Source organism: Oncorhynchus mykiss, chromosome 2, assembly GCF_013265735.2.
Source record: "Oncorhynchus mykiss isolate Arlee chromosome 2, USDA_OmykA_1.1, whole genome shotgun sequence".
In the NCBI taxonomy this organism is placed as follows: domain Eukaryota; kingdom Metazoa; phylum Chordata; class Actinopteri; order Salmoniformes; family Salmonidae; genus Oncorhynchus; species Oncorhynchus mykiss.
The window spans coordinates 51205727-51230678 of NC_048566.1; the positions used below are offsets into that span (position 1 = coordinate 51205727).

Sequence of the window (24952 nt, forward strand, 5' to 3'; positions counted from 1 at the left end):
GTGCCAGGTTTCCTCCAGATGTGACACTTGGCATTCAGGCCAAAGAGTTCAATCTTGGTTTCATCAGACCAGAGAATCTTGTTTCTCAAGGTCTGAGAGCCCTTTAGTTGCCTTTTGGCAAACTCCAAGCGGGCTGTCTTGTGCCTTTTACTGAGGAGCTGGGTCAGATTGGGGGGGGATCAGATTGGGAATTTAGCCAGGACACCAGGGTTAACACCCCTACTCTTACCATGAACACAGAGAGTCAGGACACCTGTTTTAACGTGCCTCCTACTGGCCCTCCAACATCCCTTTTACCAATATCTGGATCAGGACCAACCATGTTTAGCTTCAGAGGCAAGCAGTGGGATGCCTGGGTCATGTGGGTGATGTCATGTGACGGTGGAATATGGGGACAGAAAGCTGAGGGACGACGGTGCCTTTATTTAGACACTAATCCTCGATCTCAGATTAGCCTCCTGGGGATTAGTAGGGTGTGTGTGTGTTTAGAGAATAGAAAACATTGAGAAAGAGAGTGAGAGAGAGAAAACAGAGCACAAGGGAGGAGCGGATGGGAACCGAAAAAAAGCAAGAGAGCAGAACATAGCAGAGAAGACAGGTTCTGTACCAAAGGAAGCCAACTGACTCTCACAGTGATGGGTGGCCTTCTAATCACTGGAAACTGGCAGCAGCGTTACCATGGAAACCTAAGTGTCTGTTCCCTGCCCTCGAATCACTTGCTCACACTGGCCACCTCACCTCTCTATCCAAACCCCCCCACCTAGAGATGTAAAGTATGATGATGATGATGATGACATCATCATGACAACTGACATCATCACCCTGACATCCTCACAGTTGTCCCGGACAGTGTTCTTTCTCCACTGAGCCAATCAGGATGCGAATCAGGATGTGGCTGTAAATACATACAGTAGGGATTACATAAAACAGAGTTGTGAAATGAATGGCAGAGCAGAGTCTGTGTCACTGTAACTACAGAGTTTGGCTTTTAGTTGTATATGGGTATAATAAAACAGACATACACTGTCTGAAGGCTAAATACATCTAGCATGCCTCAAAGGAAACAGTGGGGGTTTGAACTGGAGTTGTGGGGAGTGAAGATTGTAGTGTTCTCTTTTCAAATGTAGGTTACAGTTTTGAGCTTGACATATAACAAAGTTGTATTTCTCAAAACTAACATCACATTAAGCTTAGTTTGAATGGAGAATAGCCTGTCTTTTCCTTAACACTCAATAGATTACCATGAGGATCATGATGACCATGTTACGTGTCACTCTCTAGCCATCAAAGGAGAGGAGAATAAAACAGGATTATAAAAGAATACGTGTGCAGCCAGAGTGACCACTCAGGTCTGTTTGAACAGCCAATCAGGGACGAGCAGGAAGCCACTGCGCTTCAACACAGCTCAACGGGACTAATCCGGTTTAGTGACTCGCAAGGAAGCATATCCATTTTATCACTCACTGGAGAGTGGGGGGGAGCAAGAGAGGGGGTAGGGGAGAAGGTTTAGGACCAGAGGGGACACAGTATGGTTAGTAGAGGGAGGGAGCAGGTGAGGTAGGTAGGCAGGGTTGGAAAGATCTGAGTGACGAGGGAGGGAAGGAAGGTACAGTATGGTGGTCTGCTGCCAAAATACAATCTTCATAACAGGGAATTACTATTTTGACACGTTCGTAACAGGGAATTACTATTTTGACACGTTCGTAACAGGGAATTACTATTTTGACACGTTCGTAACAGGCACGTTCGCAACAGGGAATTACTATTTTGACATGTTCGTAACAGTGGCATGTAGTATATGTTCAGCCCTGCCTCTGAACACTAACTCCCCAGGGCTAGGTGATCCATGATGTTGTCATGGTGTGACCATGTAGTCATCTCCAATCAGAGGATGGGTCACTTCATTCTACCGCAACACTACACAGACAGATGGACGGACAAGCAGGCTGGCAGGCAGACAGATGGAAGCAGGGGACAGAGAGAGAGAACCCCCACAGAACAAAGGCAGAGTGTATTCATTTGGCCAGCATCTTAGAGACTTGACACCTGAGTCTAAAGCAAAGGTTGTTATTGGGAGTGTTTGTTCAGTTCCATTTCAGTCGGTCAACTAGGTACAACACAGCTTTGGGGAGTTTGTGCTAGCGCCCTCTACTGAATAACATTTTAAACACACCTGACAAGGCCAATGAACACTGTGCCTCACCGGAAGCCCCGCCTTCCACAGGTGATAACCGAGGCACAGATAAATTCCTTAAATTCTTCCGCTATTCAACTCGAGCTGAGCAGAACAATTTCACACAAAATAAACATGTAAAGGTGAAATCTATCAGCCTTTACTGCAACTTAACTGTCCCACTTAAAGAGAGTGTGCTCATCCTTCTGGTTTTGTGAGTTTCCTGCTGAATCTGTTATTTATTCTTAGGCCTGTTTAGCCTGGCTAACTGGCTAAGATGGCTAACGCAACCAAAACGACGAAGGCTAACAAGCCGGGTTCGGGTTCAAGACCATGCCCAAATAAATGAAAAGATGTTCTTGATCTATGGTCTGTCTCGGCACGGTGCTCCGGCTGTGTAAGCTTGTGTGCGGGCTGAACACGTAACAGTGGCTTGACCACGCCTGGCATGCTCCCCTACTGCCACTGGCGATTCCTCCCGAGGTGGAATCACCTCCTTGTTTGTGTCAATTTCTCTCAGCCAATCATCAGTTATTTGTGTAAGTGCTGTGCTTGTTTACTGTAAAATTAGAATTATTTTGTGAGAATGCTGTTCATCGACTACAGCTCAGCGTTTAACACCATCGTGCCCTCCAAGCTTATCACTAAGCTAAGGACACTGGGATTGAATACCTCCCTCTGCAACTGGATCCTGACTTTCTGATGGGCCGCCCCAGGTGGTGAGGGTAGACAACACATCCACCAAGATGACCGCAACACGGCGCCCCTCAGTGGTGCATGCTTATTCCCCCCCTCCTGTACTCTCTGTTCACCCACGATTGGTGGCTACGCAAGACTCCAACACTATCATTAAGTTCGCTGATGACCTAGGCCTGATCACAGAGGGCGCTGACACAGCCTATAGGGAGGAGGTCAGAGATCTGGCAGTGTGGTGCCATGACAACAATTTCTGCCTCAATGTCAAGAAGACAATGGAGCTGATCGTGGCCTACAGGAAACGGAGGGCCGAGCAAGTCCCCCTTCACATCGACGGAACTATTGTGGAGCGGGTTGTCCACATCACAGAAAGTTCTACAGCTGCACCATTGAGAGCATCTTGACTTGGTATGTTAACTGCTTGGCATCTGACTGCAAGGCGCTACAGAGGGTAGGGCGAATGAGTAACTCGTGAGGGGCGCAGCGGTCTAAGGCACTGCATCTTAGCGCTAGACAAGTCACTACAGACCCTGGTTCGATCCCAGGCTGTATCACAACCGGCCGTGATCGGGAGTTGCTGCATAGGGCGGCGCACAATTGGTCCTGCGTCGTCCAGGTTAGAGGAGGGTTTGGCCAGGGAAGGCCGTCAATGAAAATACTAATTTGTTCTTAACTGACTTGCCTGGTTAAATAAAGTGTTAATATAATAAATATATATTATATTTGAGATTCTTCAAAGTATCCACCCTTTGACTTGCTGACAGCTTTGCACACTTGGCATTCTCTCAACCAGCTTCATAAGGTAGTCACCTGGAATGCATTTCAATTGCCTTGTTTAAAGTTAATTTGTGGAATTTCTTTCCTTCTTAATGCATTTGAGCCAATCAGTTGTTTGAGTTTGAGTTTATTTTATTTTTACAGGGACAGTGCACATTAATCAACGTTTCAGTAAAAGTGCCGGTTTTAGCCAGCCGGCTAATTTTCAACCGAAGTCCCTGGGCAGGTTATTAAAAACAATTACACTATAGACAATCATTGAACAGTGAACACATGCAGAGCAACATAGGACAAGCAAGACAAAGCATACAGACAGAGCAACATAGGACAAGCAAGACATAGCATACAGACAGAACAACATAGGACAAGCAAGACGTAGCATACAGACAGAGCAACATAGAACAAGCAAGAAGTCACATACAGACAGAGCAAAATAGAACAAAAAGCAGCAAGACAAAATTCATAAAAGCACACCTCACAAGCTACAGACAACAGACAACATGGAAAGCGGCAATACACAGCTAGGGATTATGTTCACAAATCTGATTGACCTTTAGCCATGCATTTTGTGAAAGTGTGATCTGTGGTGCAGTTATGTGTGTCTGATGGCAGTGTATTCTAGACATGGGAAGGTCTCACAGAGAAAGGTGATTGTTTCGCTCTGAAGCCAAACTGCATGGAGTGTAATGTGAAGGGGCTGTTGTTGAGGTGGGCAATCAGTTGTTCTGCTACACACTTTAACAACCTTTGACACCACAGGTAGTAGTATACTAATGGGCCTGTAGTTACTCACGTCAGCAGGGTCACCCTTGGAAACACCCCGAGACCAATAGATGTGTTGGTGACCTTAGTAATGGGGCCAATAAGTGTCTCTTTGTAGTTTTTAAGAAAGGTAGAGTCCAGCCCAAACACATCTTTGGCTTTAGAGTTCTTTAGTGAGTTAATCACCTTGTTCACCTTTGACTCATAAACCTCCCTTATGATGAAGACAGGTTGAGCGTCATTCACTAGCACTGAGCCCAAGAAACCAGTGGAGGGGTTCTGTGTCAGTACCCTGACAGAGTCAATAAAGTAGGAATTGAAGGTTATTGCTATTTCGACTGCATCCTGTGTTAGATTGTTATTCACCATGATTTCTAGTATTTTTGCAGTGTTACTATGGTCTTTCCCTGTTAACTTTTTAGATTCTCCCAGATCAGTTTAGAATTTCCCTTTGCTTCACCAATTATGTTAATAAAAACGTTTGCTTTGGCCTGTCTGATTTCTTTCATCACCTTATTTCTCATACTCTGGATGAGAGCTTTTAGGGCTATTTTTAGAGCATAATCTCGTTCTTTCATCAATTTCCAGATTTCTCCGTTCAGCCAAGGAAGAGTGCTCTTTTGGCCAGGTCGGGGTTTTGATTTTCTTTAGGAAACCATTTATTGTCTGGATTGTGGATAGAAAAACCTGACTATCAGCTTCCACCTCTGTATAGGACAAGAGATCATTCCAGTTAATTCCCTTAATTGCGTTTTCAAAATAGTTTAATTCACTCTTAGGTATTCTTAGTTGATCCGGCTTTCTAACAGTAGAGAGGTTAAACCTGCTCTTGGACAGCTTTCTGGCTATAAGTGTCAGATAATGATCAGATAGCCCAGTAACCATATTGAATGATTTAGTCACTCTCTCTGGTTTATTACTGAACACCAAATCAATCTGTGTTTTAGAGCAACAAGTCACCCAGGATGATCCTTTATGTGTAAGGTCAAATGTATTAGTGATCCATTTGAGGGTTTTCCTACAAGACCTGTCTTAATATTTAATATTAAAATCTTCCATTAAGATGACCTCTTTCCCAAAATCGCATTCCCTATTCCCTGTTATTAAACTGATCAAAAAACACACTTTTGGTTGAAGGTGGCCTATACATTCCAATAAGGGTAAAAGACATTTGGGGAGACAGTGTAACGTTCAGGCCAATACATTCTAGTTCATGATCACTTGTGACAAGGTAGGGGTGGTACACAGAAAATAGCCCTATTTGGTAAAAGACAAAGTCCATATTATGGCAAGAACAGCTCAAATAAGCAAAGAGAAACGACAGTCCATCATTACTTTAAGACGTGATGGTCAGTCAATACGGAAAATTTCAAGAACTTTGAACGTTTCTTCAAGTGCAGTCGGCAAAAACTATCAAGAACTATGATGAAACTGGCTTTTATGAGGACCGCTACAGGAAAGGAAGTCCCAGAGTTACCTCTGCTGCAGAGAATAAGATGTTTAAAGTTACCAGCCTCAGATTGCAGCCCAAATAAATGCTTCACAGAGTTCAAGTAACAGACACATTTCAACATGAACTGTTCAGAGAAGACTGAGGGAATCAGGCCTTCATGGTCGAATTTCTGTAAAGAACCCACTACTAAAGGACACCAATAAAAAGAGGAGACTTGCTTGGGCAAAGAAACACGAGCAATGGACATGAGACCAAAATCTGTCTTTTGGTCTGATGAGTCCAAATGTAAGATTTTTGGTTCCAACCGGTGTGTCTTTGTGAGACGCAGAGCAGGTGAGCGGATGCTCTCCACGTGTAGTTCCCACAGTGAAGTATAGAGGAGGAGGTGTGATGGTGTGGGGGTGCTTTGCTGGTAATACTGTCTGTGATGTATTTAGAATTCAAGGCACACTTAACCAACATGGTTACCACAGCATTCTGTTTTTCAACAGGACAGTGACCCAACACACCTTCAGGCTGTGCTAGGGCTATTGACCAAGAAGGAGAGTGATGGAGTACTGCATCAGATAACGAGGACTCCACCCTCATCCGACCTCAACCCAATTGAGATGGTTTGGGATGAGTTGGATCGCAATATGAAGGAAAAGCAGCCAACAAGTGCTCAGCATACAGCTGAAGTTGGAAATGTACATACACTTAGGTCGTTTTTCAACCACTCCACAAATTTCTTGTCAACAAACTATAGTTCTCGCAAGTCAGTTAGGACATCTACTTTGTGCATGACACAAGTAATTTTTCCAACAATTCTTTACAGACAGATTATTTCATTTATAATTCACTGTATCACAATTCCAGTGGGTCAGAAGTTTACATACACTAAGTTGACTGTGCCTTTAAACAGCTTGGAAAATGTCAGAACATTATACATAGACTTTAGAACCTTCTGATAGGCTAATTGACATCATTTGATTCAATTGGAAGTGTACCTGTGGATGTATTTCAAGGCCTACGTTCAAACTCAGTGCCTCTTTGCTTGACATCATGGGAAAATCAAAGAAATCAGCCAAGACCTCAGAAAAATAATTGTCGACCTCCACAAGTCTGGTTCATCCTTGGGAGCAACTTACAAATGCCCGAAGGTACCATGTTCATCTGTACAAACAATAGTACGCAAGTATAAACACCATGGGACCATGCAGCCGTCATACCGCTCAGGAAGGAGACGAGTTCTGTCTCCTAGAGATGAACGTACTTTGGTGCGAAAAGTGCAAATCAATCCCAGAACAACAGCAAAGGACCTTGTGAAGATGCTGGAGGAAACAGGTACAAAAGTATCTATGTCCACCGTAGAGCAAGTCCTATATTGACATATCCTGAAAGGCCGCTCAGCAAGGAAGAAGCCACTGCTCCAAAACCGCTACTGCACATTGGGACAAAGTTAATCGTTTTTGGAGAAATGTCCTCTGGTCTGATGAATCAAAAATAGAACTGTTTGGCCTTAATGACCATAGTTATGTTTGGAGGGAAAGGGGGAGGCTTGCAAGCAGAAGAACACCATCCCAACCGTGAAGCACGGGGTGGCAGCATCATGTTGTGGGTGGGTGCTTTGCTGCAGGAGGGACTGGTGCACTTCACAAAATAGAAGGCATCATGAGGCAGGAAAAGTATGTGGCTATATTGAAGCAACATCTCAAGACGTCAGTCAGGAAGTTAAAGCTTGATCGCAAATGTGTCTTCCAAATGGACAATGACCCCAAGCACACTTTCAAAGTTGTGGCAAAATGGCTTAAGGACAACAAAATCAAGGTATTGGAGTGGCCATCACAAAGCCCTGACCTCAATCCCATAGAAAATGTGTGGGCAGAGCTGAAAAAGCGTGTGCGAGCAATGAGGCCTACAAACCTTACTCAGTTACACCAGCTCTGTCAGGAGGAATGGCCCAAAATTCACCCAACTTATTGTGGGAAGCTTCTGGAAGGCTACACAAATTGTTTGACCCAAGATAAACAATTTAAAGGTAATGCTGCCAAATACTAATTGAGTGTATGTAAACTTCTGACCCACTGGGAATGTGATGAAAGAAATACAAGCTGAAATAAATAATTATCTCTACTATAATTCTGACATTTCACATTCTAAATATAAAGTGGTGATCCTACCTGACCTAAGACAGGGCATTTTTATGAGGATTAAATGTCAGGAATTGTGAAAAACTGTGTTTATATGTATTTGGCTAAGGTGTATGTCATCTTCTGACTTCAACTGTATGTGGGAAGTCATTCAAGACTGTTGGAAAAGCATTCCAGGTGAAGCTGGTTGAGAGAATGCCAAGAGTGTGCAAAGCTGTCATCAAGGCAAAGGTCGGCTACTTTGAAGAATCTAAAATATATTTTGATTTGGTTACTACATGATTCCATATGTGTTATTTCATAGTTTTGATGTCTTCACTATTATTCTACAATGTAGAAAATAGTCAAATAAAGAAAAACCCTTGAATGAGTAGGTGTGTCCAAACTTTTGACTGGTACTGTATGTGGAGGATTTATAAAGCCAGGCACATTTAACAGTTAGGCTGTTGATTACAGACCTAATTAAACTGGGGTTTGCTCTCTCCTCAATTTTCTTAGTGTCACGTATTCTCTGCTCGTCCCCAGTATACTAACCACCGGTCCTGGTATCCATCATTACGCACACCTAACATCAATCATTACGCACACTTGTACGTCATCATGAGGCACACCTGGACTCCATTACCTCACTTATTACCTCCCCTATATCTGGCACACCCCTAGGTTCTTTCCCCAGTCAGTATTATTCCTGTGTTTTTGCGTGCTGTTATGTTGTCTCGTTCCATGTTTATTGTTTTATTAAACCTTTCACCTGCTTCTCGACTCTCAGCTTCTTCGTTACAGAACACTGACTCAAACAATGGAAGTAGCAAGAAAACAGAATATCTCCCAGACGGTCGATGAGCAGGGATACTTTCTATGTCAACACTATGACCCGTTGGCACAACAAGGGATGGCTATGGAAGAGGTTCTTCACAATGTGCAACATCTTGAACACACCCGGGAGTCGTTGTCGTCAACTAGCGGAGAATATTCTACAACCAGTTGACCCAGAGAGCCAGCACAACAGCCCATTCAGCAACCCACTCAGGTCAGCGATGCCCATTTGTCCCTCCCCGCTAAATATGATAGCACCCCATCTAAATGCCATGGCTTCCTGCTTCAGTGCTCCCTATACTTTACGCACCACATGAGTCCCCCACCACCGAGAGGTCTAATGTTGCCACAGTTATTTCTCTGCTGACCGGGCGAGCATTGGAATGGGCTACGGCCATCTGGGAGAGAGGAAAGGAGGTGCTAGATTTATATGAGGGGTTCAAGACTCTGTTCAATTTCATCTTCGATCATTCCCCGGAGGGCAGAGAGAGAGGTGAGCGCCTACTTCAATTATGGCACGCTCACCTTCCAGACAGGAGCAGCATCCAGCGGATGCTTCGTACGCTATTCAGAAGAGGTCTGCATGAGGAGGTCCAGACAGGACTGGCCTGTCGCGACGCCAACCTCTTCCTAGACGCATTCATTGTGTTGGCCATCCGTCTGGATAACCTACTTCAGGAGTGTCGGTACACGCATTGCTTCTTTCCCTCCCTCAGTGAAAACTCTGGATCAGAGCCTGAACCCATGGAGGTAGGGGTCACATGTCTCCCCGCGATGGAGAGATGCAGATGGAGACAGCTGGGGCTCTGTCTGTACTGTGGTCAAGGAAGGCACCAGCTCCAGCGGTATCCGGCACATCCTAATCCCGGATCCACAAGCAGAGGGATGGTCAAGTGATCTTCCACCTCCTGGTGCAGGAGTGAGTATTTCATCTTCATCACTTTCTGCTAAACTCTTTTTTTTTGTCCATCACACTAGACACAGTACATGAGGGAAAGTCAACTACAGCATTGGTGGATTACAGTGCCACGGGGAACTTTATTGACTAGACCCTTGCCTCTCATAACATCATCACATACCCACTCTACTCTCCTTTCCCGGTTCAAAGCCTCGATAATCGGCCACTAGGATCCGGAACCATCACACTCACTGTGGAGTCCATTCATCAGGAGAACATCCACTTCATCACCAGTGCACCAGGTCGCAAGATACACTCCGCATCTACCCTCTATTGGCGGCTGATACCCAGGCCATGAAAGATTACATCCAAGAGACGCTCCAACAATGTTTCAACTGCACGTCCACTTCTCCTGTGTCGGCTGGTTTCTACTTAGTGGCCAAGAAGGATGGAGGGTTACATCCCTGCATTGATTAGAGGATTCAATTAAATCACCACAAAGTACCGTTACCCTCTCCCATTAGTCCCGGCAGCCATCGAACAGCTCCGTGGTGCCCGGTTCTTTACTAAACTAGACCCACAGAGTGCATACAATTGCATCAGCATCCTGGAGGGGGATGAATGGAAGATTGCGTTTAGCACAATGTCTGGCCACTACATGTACTTGGTGATGCCATTTGGCTTAGCCAACGCTCTGTCAGTGTTCCAGGCATTCGTTAACGAGGTGTTCAGGGACACCCTAGACCCAAACTGTTACAGACCTATATCCATCCTGCCCTGTCTATCTAAAGTCTTCAAAAGCCAAGTTAATAAACAGATCACTGACCATTTCGAATCCCACCGTACCTTCTCCGCTGTGCAATCCGGCCTCCGAGCTGGTCACAGGTGCACCTCAGCCACGCTCAAGGTACTAAACGATATCATAACCGCCATCGATAAAAGACAGTACTGTGCAGCCATCTTCATCGACCTGGCCAAGGCTTTCGACTCTGTCAATCACCGTATTCTTATCGGCAGACTCAATAGCTTTGGTTTTTCTGACGACTGCCTCGCCTGGTTCACCAACTACTTTGCAGACAGAGTTCAGTGTGTCAAATCGGAGGGCATGTTGTCCGGACCTCTGGCGGTCTCTATGGGGGTACCGCGGGGTTCAATTCTCGGGCCGACTCTTTACTCTGTATATATCAATGATGTCGCTCTTGCTGTGGGCGATTCCCTGATCCACCGATACGCAGACGACACCATTCTGTATACTTCTGGCCCTTCCTTGGACCCTGTGCTAACTAACCTCCAAACCAGCTTCAATGCCATACAACACTCCTTCCGTGGCCTCCAACTGCTCTTAAACGCTAGTAAAACAAAATGCATGCTTTTCAACCGTTCGCTGGCCGCACCCGCCCGCCCGACTAGCATCACCACCCTGGACGGTTCCGACCTAGAATATGTGGACAACTATAAATACATAGGTGTCTGGTTAGACTGTAAACTCTCCTTGCAGACTCATATTTAACATCTCCAATCCAAAATCAAATCTAGAATCGGCTTTCTATTTCACAACAAAGCCTCCTTCACTCATGCCGCTAAACTTACCCTAGTAAAACTGACTATCCTACCGATCCTCGAATTCGGCGATGTCATCTACAAAATAGCTTCCAACACTCTACTCAGCAAACTGGATGCAGTCTATCACAGTGCCATCCGTTTTGTTACCAAATCACCTTATACCATCCACCACTGCGACCTGTATACTCTAGTCGGCTGGCCCTCGCTACATATTCGTTGCCAGACCCACTGGCTCCAGGTCATCTATAAGTCTATGCTAGGTAAAGCTCCACCTTATCTCAGTTCACTGGTCACGATAACAACACCCACCCGTAGCACACGTTCCAGCAGGTACAGTGCCTTGCGAAAGTATTCGGCCCCCTTGAACTTTGCGACATTTTGCCACATTTCAGGCTTCAAACATAAAGATATAAAACTGTATTTTTTTGTGAAGAATCAACAACAAGTGGGACACAATCATGAAGTGGAACGACATTTATTGGATATTTCAAAAAATTTTAACAAATCAAAAACTGAAAAATTGAGCGTGCAAAATTATTCAGCCCCCTTAAGTTAATACTTTGTAGCGCCACCTTTTGCTGCGATTACAGCTGTAAGTCGCTTGGGGTATGTCTCTATCAGTTTTGCACATCGAGAGACTGAAATTTTTTCCCATTCCTCCTTGCAAAACAGCTCGAGCTCAGTGAGGTTGGATGGAGAGCATTTGTGAACAGCAGTTTTCAGTTCTTTCCACAGATTCTCGATTGGATTCAGGTCTGGACTTTGACTTGGCCATTCTAACACCTGGATATGTTTATTTTTGAACCATTCCATTGTAGATTTTGCTTTATGTTTTGGATCATTGTCTTGTGGGAAGACAAATCTCCGTCCCAGTCTCAGGTCTTTTGCAGACTCCATCAGGTTTTCTTCCAGAATGGTCCTGTATTTGGCTCCATCCATCTTCCCATCAATTTTAACCATCTTCCCTGTCCCTGCTGAAGGAAAGCAGGCCCAAACCATGATGCTGCCACCACCATGTTTGACAGTGGGGATGGTGTGTTCAGCTGTGTTGCTTTTACGCCAAACATAACGTTTTGCATTGTTGCCAAAAAGTTCAATTTTGGTTTCATCTGACCAGAGCACCTTCTTCCACATGTTTGGTGTGTCTCCCAGGTGGCTTTTGGCAAACTTTAAACAACACTTTTTATGGATATCTTTAAGAAATGGCTTTCTTCTTGCCACTCTTCCATAAAGGCCAGATTTGTGCAATATACGACTGATTGTTGTCCTATGGACAGAGTCTCCCACCTCAGCTGTAGATCTCTGCAGTTCATCCAGAGTGATCATGGGCCTCTTGGCTGCATCTTTGATCAGTCTTCTCCTTGTATGAGCTGAAAGTTTAGAGGGACGGCCAGGTCTTGGTAGATTTGCAGTGGTCTGATACTCCTTCCATTTCAATATTATCGCTTGCACAGCGCTCCTTGGGATGTTTAAAGCTTGGGAAATCTTTTTGTATCCAAATCCGGCTTTAAACTTCTTCACAACAGTATCTCGGACCTGCCTGGTGTGTTCCTTGTTCTTCATGATGCTCTCTGCGCTTTTAACGGACCTCTGAGACTATCACAGTGCAGGTGCATTTATACAGAGACTTGATTACACACAGGTGGATTGTATTTATCATCATTAGTCATTTAGGTCAACATTGGATCATTCAGAGATCCTCACTGAACTTCTGGAGAGAGTTTGCTGCACTGAAAGTAAAGGGGCTGAATAATTTTGCACGCCCAATTTTTCAGTTTTTGATTTGTTAAAAAAGTTTGAAATATCCAATAAATGTCGTTCCACTTCATGATTGTGTCCCACTTGTTGTTGATTCTTCACAAAAAAATACAGTTTTATATCTTTATGTTTGAAGCCTGAAATGTGGCAAAAGGTCGCAAAGTTCAAGGGGGCCGAATACTTTCGCAAGGCACTGTATATCTCACTGATCATCCCTAAAGCCAACACCTCATTTGGCCTTCAAGTTATCTGCTGCCAGTGACTGGAACGAATTGCAAAAATTGCTGAAGTTGGAGACTTTTATTTCCCTCACCAACTTTAAACATCACCTATCTGAGCAGCTAACCGATCACTGCAGCTGTACATAGTCCATCTGTAAATAGCCCACCCAATCTACCTACCTCATCCCCATACTGTTTTTATTTTATTTAATTTTCTGCTCTTTTGCACACCAGTATCTCTACTTGCACATCATCAGCTGCTCATTTATCACTCCAGTGTTAATCTGTTAATTTGAAATTATTCGCTCCTATGGCCTATTTATTGCCTACCTCCTCATGCCTTTTGCACACGCTGTATATAGACTTTCCTTTCTCTACTGTGCCATTGACTTGTTTGTGCTATTGGCTTGTTTGTTTATTCCATGTGTAACTCTGTGTTGTTGTCTATGTCACACTGCTTTGCTTTATCTTGGCCAGGTCGCAGTTGCAAATGAGAACTTGTTCTCAACTAGGCTACCTGGTTAAATAAAGGTGAAATAAAAAAATAAAATATAAATCCTCGGATGCCAGGTGGTTGTGTATCTTGATGACATCCTGGTATACTCGGCTACCCTGGAGGTTCACATCTCTCACCTTCGAGCAGTCCTGGAATGCCTCCTTGCTAACCACCTGTTCGTCAAAGCTGAGAAGTGCCAATTTAATCAGAAGGCTGTTTCCTTTTTAGGCTACCAAATCAGCCTGCAGGGAGTGAGGATGGATGACAAGAAGGTAGATGTGGTTAGGTCATGGCCAGTCCCAACCACCATAAAGGGGTTAGAACAGTCTTTTGGGTTTGCAAACTTCTACCGCTGTTTCATCAGGAACTTCCGCTCCGTTGCCGCCCGTCTCACCGCTCTCCTCAGCCGAGGCCTTCCATCTCCTCAAGGGACGTTTCACCTCCGCCCCATTACTCAAACACCCAGATCACACGATATCCTTTGTGGTGGAGGTGGACGCTTCAGAGGTGGGCAGTTCTGTCTCAACAACAGGGTAATCCACAGAAATTGTATCCGTGTGCATATTACTCTACAAAACTGTCCCCTTCAGAGAGGAATTACGACATTGGTGATCGAGAGCTCCTGGCGGTGAGTAGTAGAGGAGTAGAGACACTGGCTGGAGGGTGCCAAGGAACCATTCGTTGTCCTAACCGACCATCGGAACCTGAACAGCGAGGAGGCTGAATCTGTGCCAAGCAAGGTGGACATTCGCCAGGCTTTGGAGAGGGAGTCCGCACCAACTAATTGTCCTCCCGAGCGCACCTACGTTCCCACAGGGATTAGGGACCGGCTGCTGACCTGGGCACACACAGCTGTCGTCGCTGGACATCCAGGTATTTCTTGCACTACCCAGTCTATCCCCGAGAAGTACTGGTAGCCCACCCTGGCACAGGACGTCACTCGCTACGTCAACTCCTGTTCCGTATGTGTCCAAACCAAATCCCCCCGGAACTCTCCAGCAGGAAAACTCCTTTCTGTGCCTCAGCATCCCTGGTCCCGTCTATCCATTGACTTTGTTACTGATCTCCTCTCTGACTGTTTCACCACCATTTTGGTGGTTGGGGATAGACTTTCAAAATCCTGTTTAATCCCTCTTTCTGGTCTCCCTACTGCTCTCCAGGTTGATGAGGCACTATTCAAACAGGTCTTGCAATATTATGGTCATCCGGAGGACATCGTCTCCAACCATGGGCCTCAATTCACATCACGCGTATAGAGAGCATTTATGGAGAAGCTTGGGGTCACGGTCAGCTTCACTTCCAGGTATAGGCCTCAGGTGGAGAGGATGAACCAGGAGGAGGGGGAGGTTCCTGAGGAGTTATTGTCAGGTCCGGCAGGGAGAGTGGGCTCGATTCCTTCCATGGGCAGAGTACGCCCAGAACTTGCTACCTCACTCCTCCACTGGGTTGACCCCCTTCCAGTGTGTTCTGGGTTTTCAGCTGGCCCTGGCTCCGTGGACCCCGGGCCAGACCGAAGCTCCTGTGGTTGATGAGTGGTTCAGGTGTGCAGAAAAAGTGTGGCGCGATGCTCACGTGAGACTCCAGCGTGCCATCCACTGTCAGAAGGAGCAGGAAGAATACCACCAGTCCCCCCCCCCCCCATGTATCACCCTGGGGATTGTCTGGCTCTCTACCAGGAATCTCCCACTCCGCCTGGCCAGCAAAAAGCTGAGCCCCCGGTTTGTGGGGCCATTCAAGTTTATCCGAAGGGTGAACGAGGTGACATATAGGCTACAGATTCCCAGTCACTATCGTATCTCACCTTTTCATGTCTCCCTTCTCAGGCCGGTGGTTCCTGGTCCAATGATGCTGTCCCCCCTGGACATCGAGGGGGGTCCGGCCTATGCCGCCAGATCTCTGCTGGACCTCCGACGTCTTGGGGATGGCTCCAGTACATGGTGGACTGGGAGGGGTATGGTCCAGAGGAGCGGTGTTGGGTTCAAGTGGAGAACATTCTGGATCTCAACACCATCTGTGGATTGGTTATCAGGGCTATACTGATAACTCGAGCTTGGTTTCAAAACCATACCAAACCATCTTTGGTATAGTGTCACCATAATATTTGGCTTGAGGAAGTGTGATAATCATTAGGATATTTTAGTGATCAGCAGTAGACGTCCTAAATGCCCACCAGCCTTCAGATTTGAGCTAAACAGTGCACTTGCACTTCAGATGTGTTTTAATGCTATGGATGCAAAAGTTAACTTATTTATTTCCAACCCGCAAGGGTTACATTAAATAGGTGCAATATTTTTTACTTATGCATTTGGTAATATTCAATTAATACGCACACAAACCATTTGAACAAAAGCATTCACTGTGAAAGTTGATACATGTATGCCCTGGTGGATGCGTGGCTGACCCACCAGCCACGCATCCACCACACCCTGACCTTCCTGTGGCTTTCCTTCCTGTGGCCTCGGAAATCCCCCTTACCATCTTGCTTGAGGATGGCAACTCTAATAGAGGAGTTGGTTGAGTCTCAAACAACTTCTGTATTGGAGTTGCCATCCTCGAGCAAGAAGCACATTATGTAAAAAATACAAATACTATTCCGTTTTTTTTAAACTTAATTTAAAAAAACAGTGGACTAAATAACAAATTCAATATTATATGATTGCGTACCTCGCTAAGAAAACACACAGCGAAAAGGAAAAGGGGATACAGTGCATTCGGAAAGTATCCAGACCCCTTCACTTTTTCAACATTTTGTTACGTTACAGCCTTATTCTAAAATTGATTAAATTGTTTTTTTTCCCCCTCATCAATCTACACACACAATACCCCATAATGACAAAGCAAAAATAATTGTTTAGAAATGTATATAAAATACAAAAAAATATACATTTACATAAGTATTCTGTCACGACTTCCGCCGAAGTTGGTGCCTCTCCTTGTTCGGGCGGCGTTTATGTGCTCTGGAATTTTGTTCTCCTTGATGGAAGATTGTTTATTGAGTAAAGTTACGATTATTACTCATCTCTGTGTCCTGCGCCTGACGCTGCCTTACCCACCGAGACTATTGACAGAAACACGCACCACTAATGGAGTCAGCAGGTGCACACAGCCCTCCACTACCTGTGGAGGAGTGTGTCCAGCAGCACGCGACTATGTTGCAAAGTCTCGGCACAGCCATGGATCGCGTGCTGCAAACCATGGAGCGATGGGAGAGAGGGGATTTTCCAGAAACCCCATCATCATCACCCCAGCTCCCACAACAACCCACACCGCTGTCCACCCCTCCTTCACCTGGATCCAGTGGGATTCGGCTTACGCTCCCGAGGGTATATGATGGAACGGCTGCTGGGTGCCAGGGGTTCCTACTCCAGCTGGAGCTCTACCTGGCAACTGTTTACCCGACTCCTTCGGGACGCGATAGTGTGAACGCCCTCATCTCCTGTCTGACTTGTAAAGCACTGGAATGGGCCAACGCCATCTGGGGAAGGGAAGGACCGACGTTGGACAACTATTAAAATTTCACCCGCCGCTTCCGGGCGATTTTTAATCCTCCAACTGAAGGGAGAGCAGCGGGGGAACGCTTGTATCATCTCAGACAGGGCATGTGGAGCGCACAAGACTTCGCTCTGGACTTTTGAACTCTGGCCACCGGCGTGGGATGGAATGAGCGGGCCCTGATCGACCACTAAAGGTGTAGTCTACTCGAGGACATTCGTAGGGAGCTAGCCTGCAGGGGAACCACCCTTACCTTTGACCAGCTGGTGGACCTCTCCATCCGGCTGGATAACCTTTTGGCCTCCCACGGACGTCCGGATCCGGGTCCGTCAGTTCCGTCCCCCAGCACCACCGATTGGGAAATTACAACCCCTACCCGTTCCACAACGGCCGTGGTTACACCTATCGGTCGATTTCGTGACGGATCTTCCTCCGTCTCCTTCCTTTGCCCGGTCTCCCTATGGCTTCACAGACTTTGGAGGCCCTGTTCACCCACCTCTTCCGGCACTACGGGGTGCCTGAGGATATAGTTTCTGAGTGGGGTCCCCAGTTCACGTCGAGGGTCTGGAGGGCGTTTATGGAACTCCTGGGGGTCTCGATCAGCCTCACTTCAGGTTTTCACCCCGAGAGTAACGGGCAGGTGGATAGAGGTAACCAGGATGTGGGTAGGTTTCTGAGGTCCTATTGCCAGGACCGGCAGGGGAGTGGTCGGCTTTCATCCCCTGGGCAGAGATGGCCCAAAACTCCCTCCACCACTCCTCCACTAACCTATCTCCTTTTCAGTGTGTACTAGGTTATCAGCCGGTCCTGGCACCGTGGCATCAGAGCCAGATCGAAGCCAGATCTCTCCAGAGATTTTTGATCAGGTTCAAGTCTGGGCTCTGGCTGGGTCACTCAATGACATTCAGAGACTTGTCCCTAAACCACTCCTGCGTTGTCTTGGCTGTGTGCTTAGGGTCGTTGGTGTGCTTAGGGTCGTTGTCCTGTTGGAAGGTGAACCTTCGCCCCAGTCTGACGTCCTGAGCACTCTGGAGCCCAGTACCTGCTGCTGAAAAACATCCCCACAGCATGATGCTGCCACCACCATGCTTCACTGATGATGGAAGGTTTCTTCCAGACATGACGCATGGCATTCAGGTCAAAAAGTTCAATCTTGGTTTCATCAGACCAAAGAATCTTGTTTCTCATGGTCAGAGTCCTTTAGGTGCCTTTTTGAAAACTCCAAGCGGGCTGTCATGTGCCTTTTACTGAGGAGAGGCTTTCGTCTGGCCACTCTACTGAAAAAGGCCTGATCGGTGGAGTGCTGCAGAGATGGTTGTCCTTCTGGAAGGTTCTCCCATCGCCACAGAGGAACTCTGGAGCTCTGTCAGACTGACCATCGGGTTCTTGGTCACCTCCCTAACCAAGTTCCTTCTCCCCTGATTGCTCAGTTTAGCTGGGCAGCCAGATCTTGGAAGATTATGGGTGGTTCCAAACTTCTTCCATTTAAGAATGATGGAGGCCACTGTGTTCTTGGGAAACTTCAATGTTAGACATTTTTTGGATCTGTGCCTCGACACAATCCTGTCTCGGAGCTCTACGGACAATTCCTTCAACCTCATGGCTTGGTTTTCACTCTGACATGCACTGTTAACTGTGGGACTTTATATAGACAGGTGTGTGCCTTTCCAAATCATGTCCAATCAATTGAATTTACCACAGGTGGACTCCAATCAAGTTGTAGAAACATCTCAAGGACGATCAATGGAAACAGGATGGACCTGAGCTCTTTTTCGAGTCTCATAGCAAAGGGTCTGAATAGTTATGTGAATAAGATGTGTTTTTTTTATTTGTAATACATTTCACATTTTTTCTAAAAACCTGTTTTCTCTTTGTCATTGTGGTGTATTGTGTGTAGATTCCTGAGGATTTTTTAAAATCCATTTTAGAATAAGGCTGTACTGTACCAAAATGTGGAAATAGTGAAGGGGACTGAATACTTTCCGAATGCACTGTACCTAGTCAGTTGCACAACTGAATGCATTCAATCAAAATGTGTCTTCTAACCCATCCCCTCTTAATCAGAGAGGTGCAGGGGGCTGCCTTAATCAACATCATCGGCTCCCGGGAGCAGTTTTTGTGGGGTTTAATTGCCTTGCTCTTGGGCAGAATGACAGATCTTTACCTTGTCGGCTCGGGTATTCGATAAAGAAACCTTGTGGTTGCAACATTATCTTTTGACATTTTGCTATGCTGAGCGAAATTCTTATCCTATTGCGTCACCATCTGCTCCTGTCTCTCCTCGGCCCTAGACTTGGACCATCTATTCCAGCCCCTCTGCTGAACGTCGCGCCTGTGCAACTCGAGCCTGGCCCAGGGGAGCACCTTTATCCGTAGATCATGTTCTTTCCCTCGGCTAGTCTGATGATGAGCAACACATTTTATGAATTGATTATCAATATAGGACGCAAGCTACTAATATACTTTTGTTTTTTTAAATGTTATGTAAATTGCAAGTAATTAAAAGAAATTACTGAAGTTATGAATGGGTACTGCTAATCCTGTAGCTTTATCAGTAGAATATTTGCATTAGCTACTACAGAGCCATTTATTTTGTGTGTGTGTGTGTGTGTGTATATATATATATATATATATATATATATAGCGCTCTGGCTATACTAGCAAACAGTTATCGACTAGCAAACAGTTATGTTATAAAATACATCAGTTCGTAAATCACCGCTTGTAAACCTTATTTGGTTGACATGTTGAAGATAATAGCAAGGGGCTGGAACTCAAATCGCCAGCAGGCTGGCCCACATGGGCCAAGCTTGCAGTACGTCACCAAAATGTGTGTAGATTCCCTGAATGGGAAAATTGCGCCACACAGTTACCAAAAAACAGTCGCTTTCAAATTAGGAATTTCATGACTTGTTAAGGTAAAACAGTAATTCTGCTCATAGATGATGCATGTATGAACTACACATTGACATATCCAGCCTAAAGCGGGATGTTTAAAACATACTAACGTAGTTTAGCCCAATTTGCTAAAGTCCCGCAGCATGTCTTTAAAGGACAAGAACAGTGAACTGTCACGAACCAGCTCGAAGTCCGTAACAAAAAGGGAGACTGTGGAGATATGGAATAACAAAATATATTTATTAACTGAGGTAACCTAAATACAATTAATGGGGTGTGTAGTCAGTAATCAGTAGTGTAAGTGAGTGGTTGCATACATAGATGTGATAATGAGAGGTGTTGAAAGGTGCCAAAGCAAACAATCGAAAAGGCCACAAAAATGCCACAACCAAAATCCGACAGTGTGTCTGCATGGAGAGAGTCTCCTCAATGAATGGGGAAAAGGTGTATTTATCCCGGGTGTGTCCCATTTCGCTGACGACCCTCCCAGCTCCGCCCACCGACATCCTAATAAGGAAAACAAGAGCAAAGAGAAAGAATTCGGCAGACAGAGTGGGAGGGTCGTCACAGAACTAAATGAAAGTCACTGACTGTCAGACTCCTTTCTTGTCCATTGTGTGCTCTGTCAGAACTCAATAAACTCACACACAAACACTCACTGTAAGGCGTCCTTCTCTCTCTCTGTCGGTCTCCCTCTTTCTCTCTGACTGGAAGAAATGGTGCCAGCCTCTGAAAGAGTGAGATCCCTTTGTTCTTCAGGGGACAGAGGACACAAGGCCAGCAGACAGGCAGACAGCGAATGAGCCAGCTAGCAAGCCAACGAGGCAGGCAGACAGACAGCCAGGCGGACAAATGGACAGAGAGAGACAGACTCTTCCTCCTGACTGACACAGAGAGGACTGTCTGTGTGTGTGTGTTCCTGTTAGGCCACAGAGAGATAGGCTGCTGTAACCATGGAGAGATTTTTCAAGATGCTGCAGCCATCCAAGCATGACTCCCCTCTCGTCCCGACACCCCCCGAGTTGGAGCTTGTCCCGGCCTGGGAGTTGGGCTCATTAGGGTATTCCCAGCTGGACATTGTTCAACACTACTCTTGTTCTGTTTCTATGGCAGTAGCACTGTATAAGAAAGGGTTCTCTGACCAGGTAGAACCTTTTCACCTAACAAATAACCATTTTCTTTCATAGAAAGAAATTGGGGCGGCAGGGTAGCCTAGTGGTTAGAGTGTTGGACTAGGAACCTAAAGGTTGTATGTTCAAATCCCGAGCTGACAAGGTCGTTCTGCCCCTGAACAGGCAGTTAACCCACTGTTCCTAGGCTGTCATTGAATATAAGAATTTGTTCTTAACTGAGTTAAATAAAGTTAAAATAGAGAAGATGTTAAAAAAATGTTCTGAAGTTCTGGATAAAAAAGGTTCCATGAGGAACTCTCATCCCTGTTGTGCAGAGGAAGAATCCTAATTTATAAGTGGCTGGCTGGAGGTCAGAATGCTATCCAGAACAGAAGCTGCTCCAGTTTCAACTGTTCTGCCTGCGGCTATGGAACCCTGATGTGCTACCTGTCGCAGACCTGCTGTTTTCAACTCTCTAGAGACAGCAGGAGCAGAGAGAAGAGAAGATGTCTCTGAATGACCGGCCAACTGACATTTACTCCCGAGGTGCTGACCTGTTGCACCCTCGACAACCACTGTGATTATTATTATTATTTGACCCTGCTGGTCCTCTATGAACATTTGAACATCTTGGACATGTTCTGTTATAATCTCCACCCGGCACAGCCAGAAAAGGACTAGCCACCCCTCATAGCCTGGTTCCTCTCTAGGTTTCTTCCTAGGTTCTGGCCTTTCTAGGGAGTTTTTCATAAACACCGTGCTTCTACACCTGCATTGCTTGCTGTTTGGGGTTTTAGGCTGGGTTTCTGTATAGCACTTTGAGATATCAGCTGACGTTATAAATAAATGTAATTTGATTTGATTAAGTTAAACAACAACCAGCAGTTTATAGGCTACGTGTGAGGGGATGGAGGGGTGTTTGGATGGGCATCAAATGGCACCCTATTCCCTACATATATAAGGAACAGGGTGCCATTTGGGACATCACCTGTTGTGTAAGAAGGTATTACTTAAAATAGTCAAGGGCCCTACAGGCCACCTGTTACCTAACTTCCTGGAGGTTAGTGGGGTTAGGGCATCAGAGATGGATAGATATAGCTGCTAAACCACTCTCTCTCTCTCCACGATGCATTCGAAAAGTATTCAGAAACCCTAACCTTTTCCACAGGAGTCACTACAGCGTGACGGGACAAGGACATCCCGGCCAGCCAAACACTCCACTAACTCAGACGATGCTGGGCCAATTGCGGGTGGTCTCATTGGTCTCCCGGTCACAGCCGGCACAAGTCTCGAACCAGTATTTGTAGCAACGCAGTTTGCACTGCAATGCAGTGTCTTAGACCACTGCGCCACTCAATAAAGTTTTTAATGCTTATCAATTGCCTTGCACAAAGTATCAAAATACTAAAATATTACACAGGCCTCTTAAAGAATTTCATTTAAATGTTACATGTATTTTTTGTTCACAGAAACATTGAGAAAATATGGAAAAACAAATAATGAAATGTTAATTATATAAAGCAGCCCCTGTAATCATCTGCCAGAGAGTAGCCCCAATCTGCCCGAGCCCCAAGTAATACATTTGGGACAGATAACTCACACCTGAATCGGCCCGAGCTCAATCCCCACATCGTAGACATAAGTAATACTGCTGAAGGCGGCCCAGACTCGGGTTAATGACTTCGGCCGAGTCTGACTCTCATCCCGAATCGGCCCAAATTCACTGTGCTAGCTGGGCAGTTTCCAGTAAACATCAGCTGTTGACAATCTATTGATTAACCAGAGAAGATGGAACGTGCTTACATTGTTGCAATGAATGCATGAACAGCGTGGAAGGGAAGGAAACTGTCTAATAAAAGAAACACCCTCTTTGCAACACTTTGCTTAGGCCGCTTCACACTTCATTCACTGAATGAATGGGGTTTTATGTGTGTCTTATTACTAGGCTACCAAAAGCAGCCAGTCAATCGGTAAGCCTAGTGTGGCGTATGGACTATCGAACTTACTCTCGGTGATCTTCTGCAAGCCCAATACGTCCTCGGGAGTGATCGCCATGTTCCCGAGCAGTTCCTCTTCCGTGGTCGCCGGTACCCCCACATCCATTGAGTTGCAGCCTTTTTTGACTTTCATTGTTGCTGTTGGGTTCTGGTTTGCGCTCGGGCTCGCAGTGAACGTTGATGTTGTTACTGCTGCTTCCTCCGGTATCTCTTCTGACACAGCAACTGCCAGGATTATTACCGGTGGACTTCTTAGCGCTCAACGGTCCCGGCTGTTGCTTCTGCTGGTGCAAGAATAGCTAATTCTCTGTCCCTCCTCCCACTTCTCCTAGCCCATGCCTGTAAGATACAAAACAGTCATCCTCCCTCCCTCCCTCCCTCCCTCCCTCTCCAAAGCCTGCACAGCTGCTGTCTGTAGCTCCTTGGTGCTTAATTCAAAGCCCTTCTTATTTCTGAGTTGAAGTCTGCCGTCTGCAGGAGATGATACTGCTATAGAGTTGCTCTCTCTCCTCCTAACATCGAACAAATCCACCTACAGCGCACTGTATGGCGGAAACAGTCTCTGGTGGGGTCGTCTGCGGGCTTGCAGCTGCCTCGTAAAGATTGCAAGGCAAAGTGAGCGTTGTGCCTGTTCGTCGTAATTGGAAAAAGGGAAGTGGCACTGGTTGAGATCCAAATGCCCAAACTGCAGCTTCTCCACTAACACGTTGCATTTAAAAACAATGCAAGGATTTAGAGATCTGATATATTGTTTGATCCCTTTTGGGCGCTACCCCTATCTCTCAATTATGTATGGTCCATTTGGATGTCAATCCAAAAATGTTTTGCCATGTCAGCTTAAAGGATACTGCCTGCTGATTTCCATCAAGAGAAGTCAATTAGGCCTATTGGTTTGTCAGAGGACCAAACAGATACATTAATCATGTGGGGTAGGCCTATAAACCTATATATCCTACATTTCTCGAGATTCTTTCATTATTTGCAGCAGGCGCATTAGGAAGTGCAATTGAGTAATAGGTCAGAACCACAACACTGAATGCCTTAGTAGTATTTCATTTGTCTCTCTAGACGTACTGGTTACCTCACACAATGTACCAATATTCCAGCTTGCCTAGGTAGCAGTTAGCAGGCGTAAAAAGATGCCTAAACGGAGTTCCCACTTCCATTTTCAGGGGAAATGGAAGTTAGGTTGAATATACTGTACCCTTGAAAACCTGTGGAGAGTGGGTTTGACTTTCCGAGACTAGCATTTCATTGGATACCACAGCCTATTAGTACCCTACCCTGTACTGACCAGACTGTGTAGTGTCACTGGACTAGACAGCAGTCTATACATCATTTGAGGTTATTTCCTATATGGTCATAGGTTGCGTATTAATTAAGTGGCCTTCTCTCCTTGCCTCTGCAATAAAGCAAATGCCAAAGGTTTGCAAAAGGCTTGCATTCATCTGGCTGGCCTGTTCTTTCAGATCGGTGAGAAGGTAGGTGTATGGTTATTAAAATGTACCATATGGTACCTAATGGATAATGGACAGGCCTTTGCCAGTATGGCCAATTACATAGAGTCTAGTCCATGAGATTTCCAGTGAATATCCAAGACATTCTGGAATGTCACAGTTGTTCCACAAGTTCTCACTCATCCATGAGGAAATGCTGCATCCTACAGGCCAGCTGCCTCTACTGCAGAGCCAGTCACAGTGGACATTTCAGG

At 45.7% G+C, this 24952-nt stretch overlaps 1 protein-coding gene across 1 annotated transcript in view; it reads right to left on the reverse strand.

Annotated features, from left to right (window-relative positions):
* The window catches only part of LOC110491276 (protein unc-119 homolog A), a 48560-nt gene extending 24957 nt beyond the window's left edge, over positions 1–23603 (reverse strand). The window contains exon 1 of the mRNA XM_021564629.2: positions 23251–23603. Within this exon, the coding sequence (XP_021420304.1) occupies positions 23251–23374 (124 nt within the window). The 5' untranslated portion in view covers positions 23375–23603. The remainder of the gene's footprint in view (positions 1–23250) is intronic.
* Between the last annotated feature and the right edge of the window lie 1349 nt (positions 23604–24952).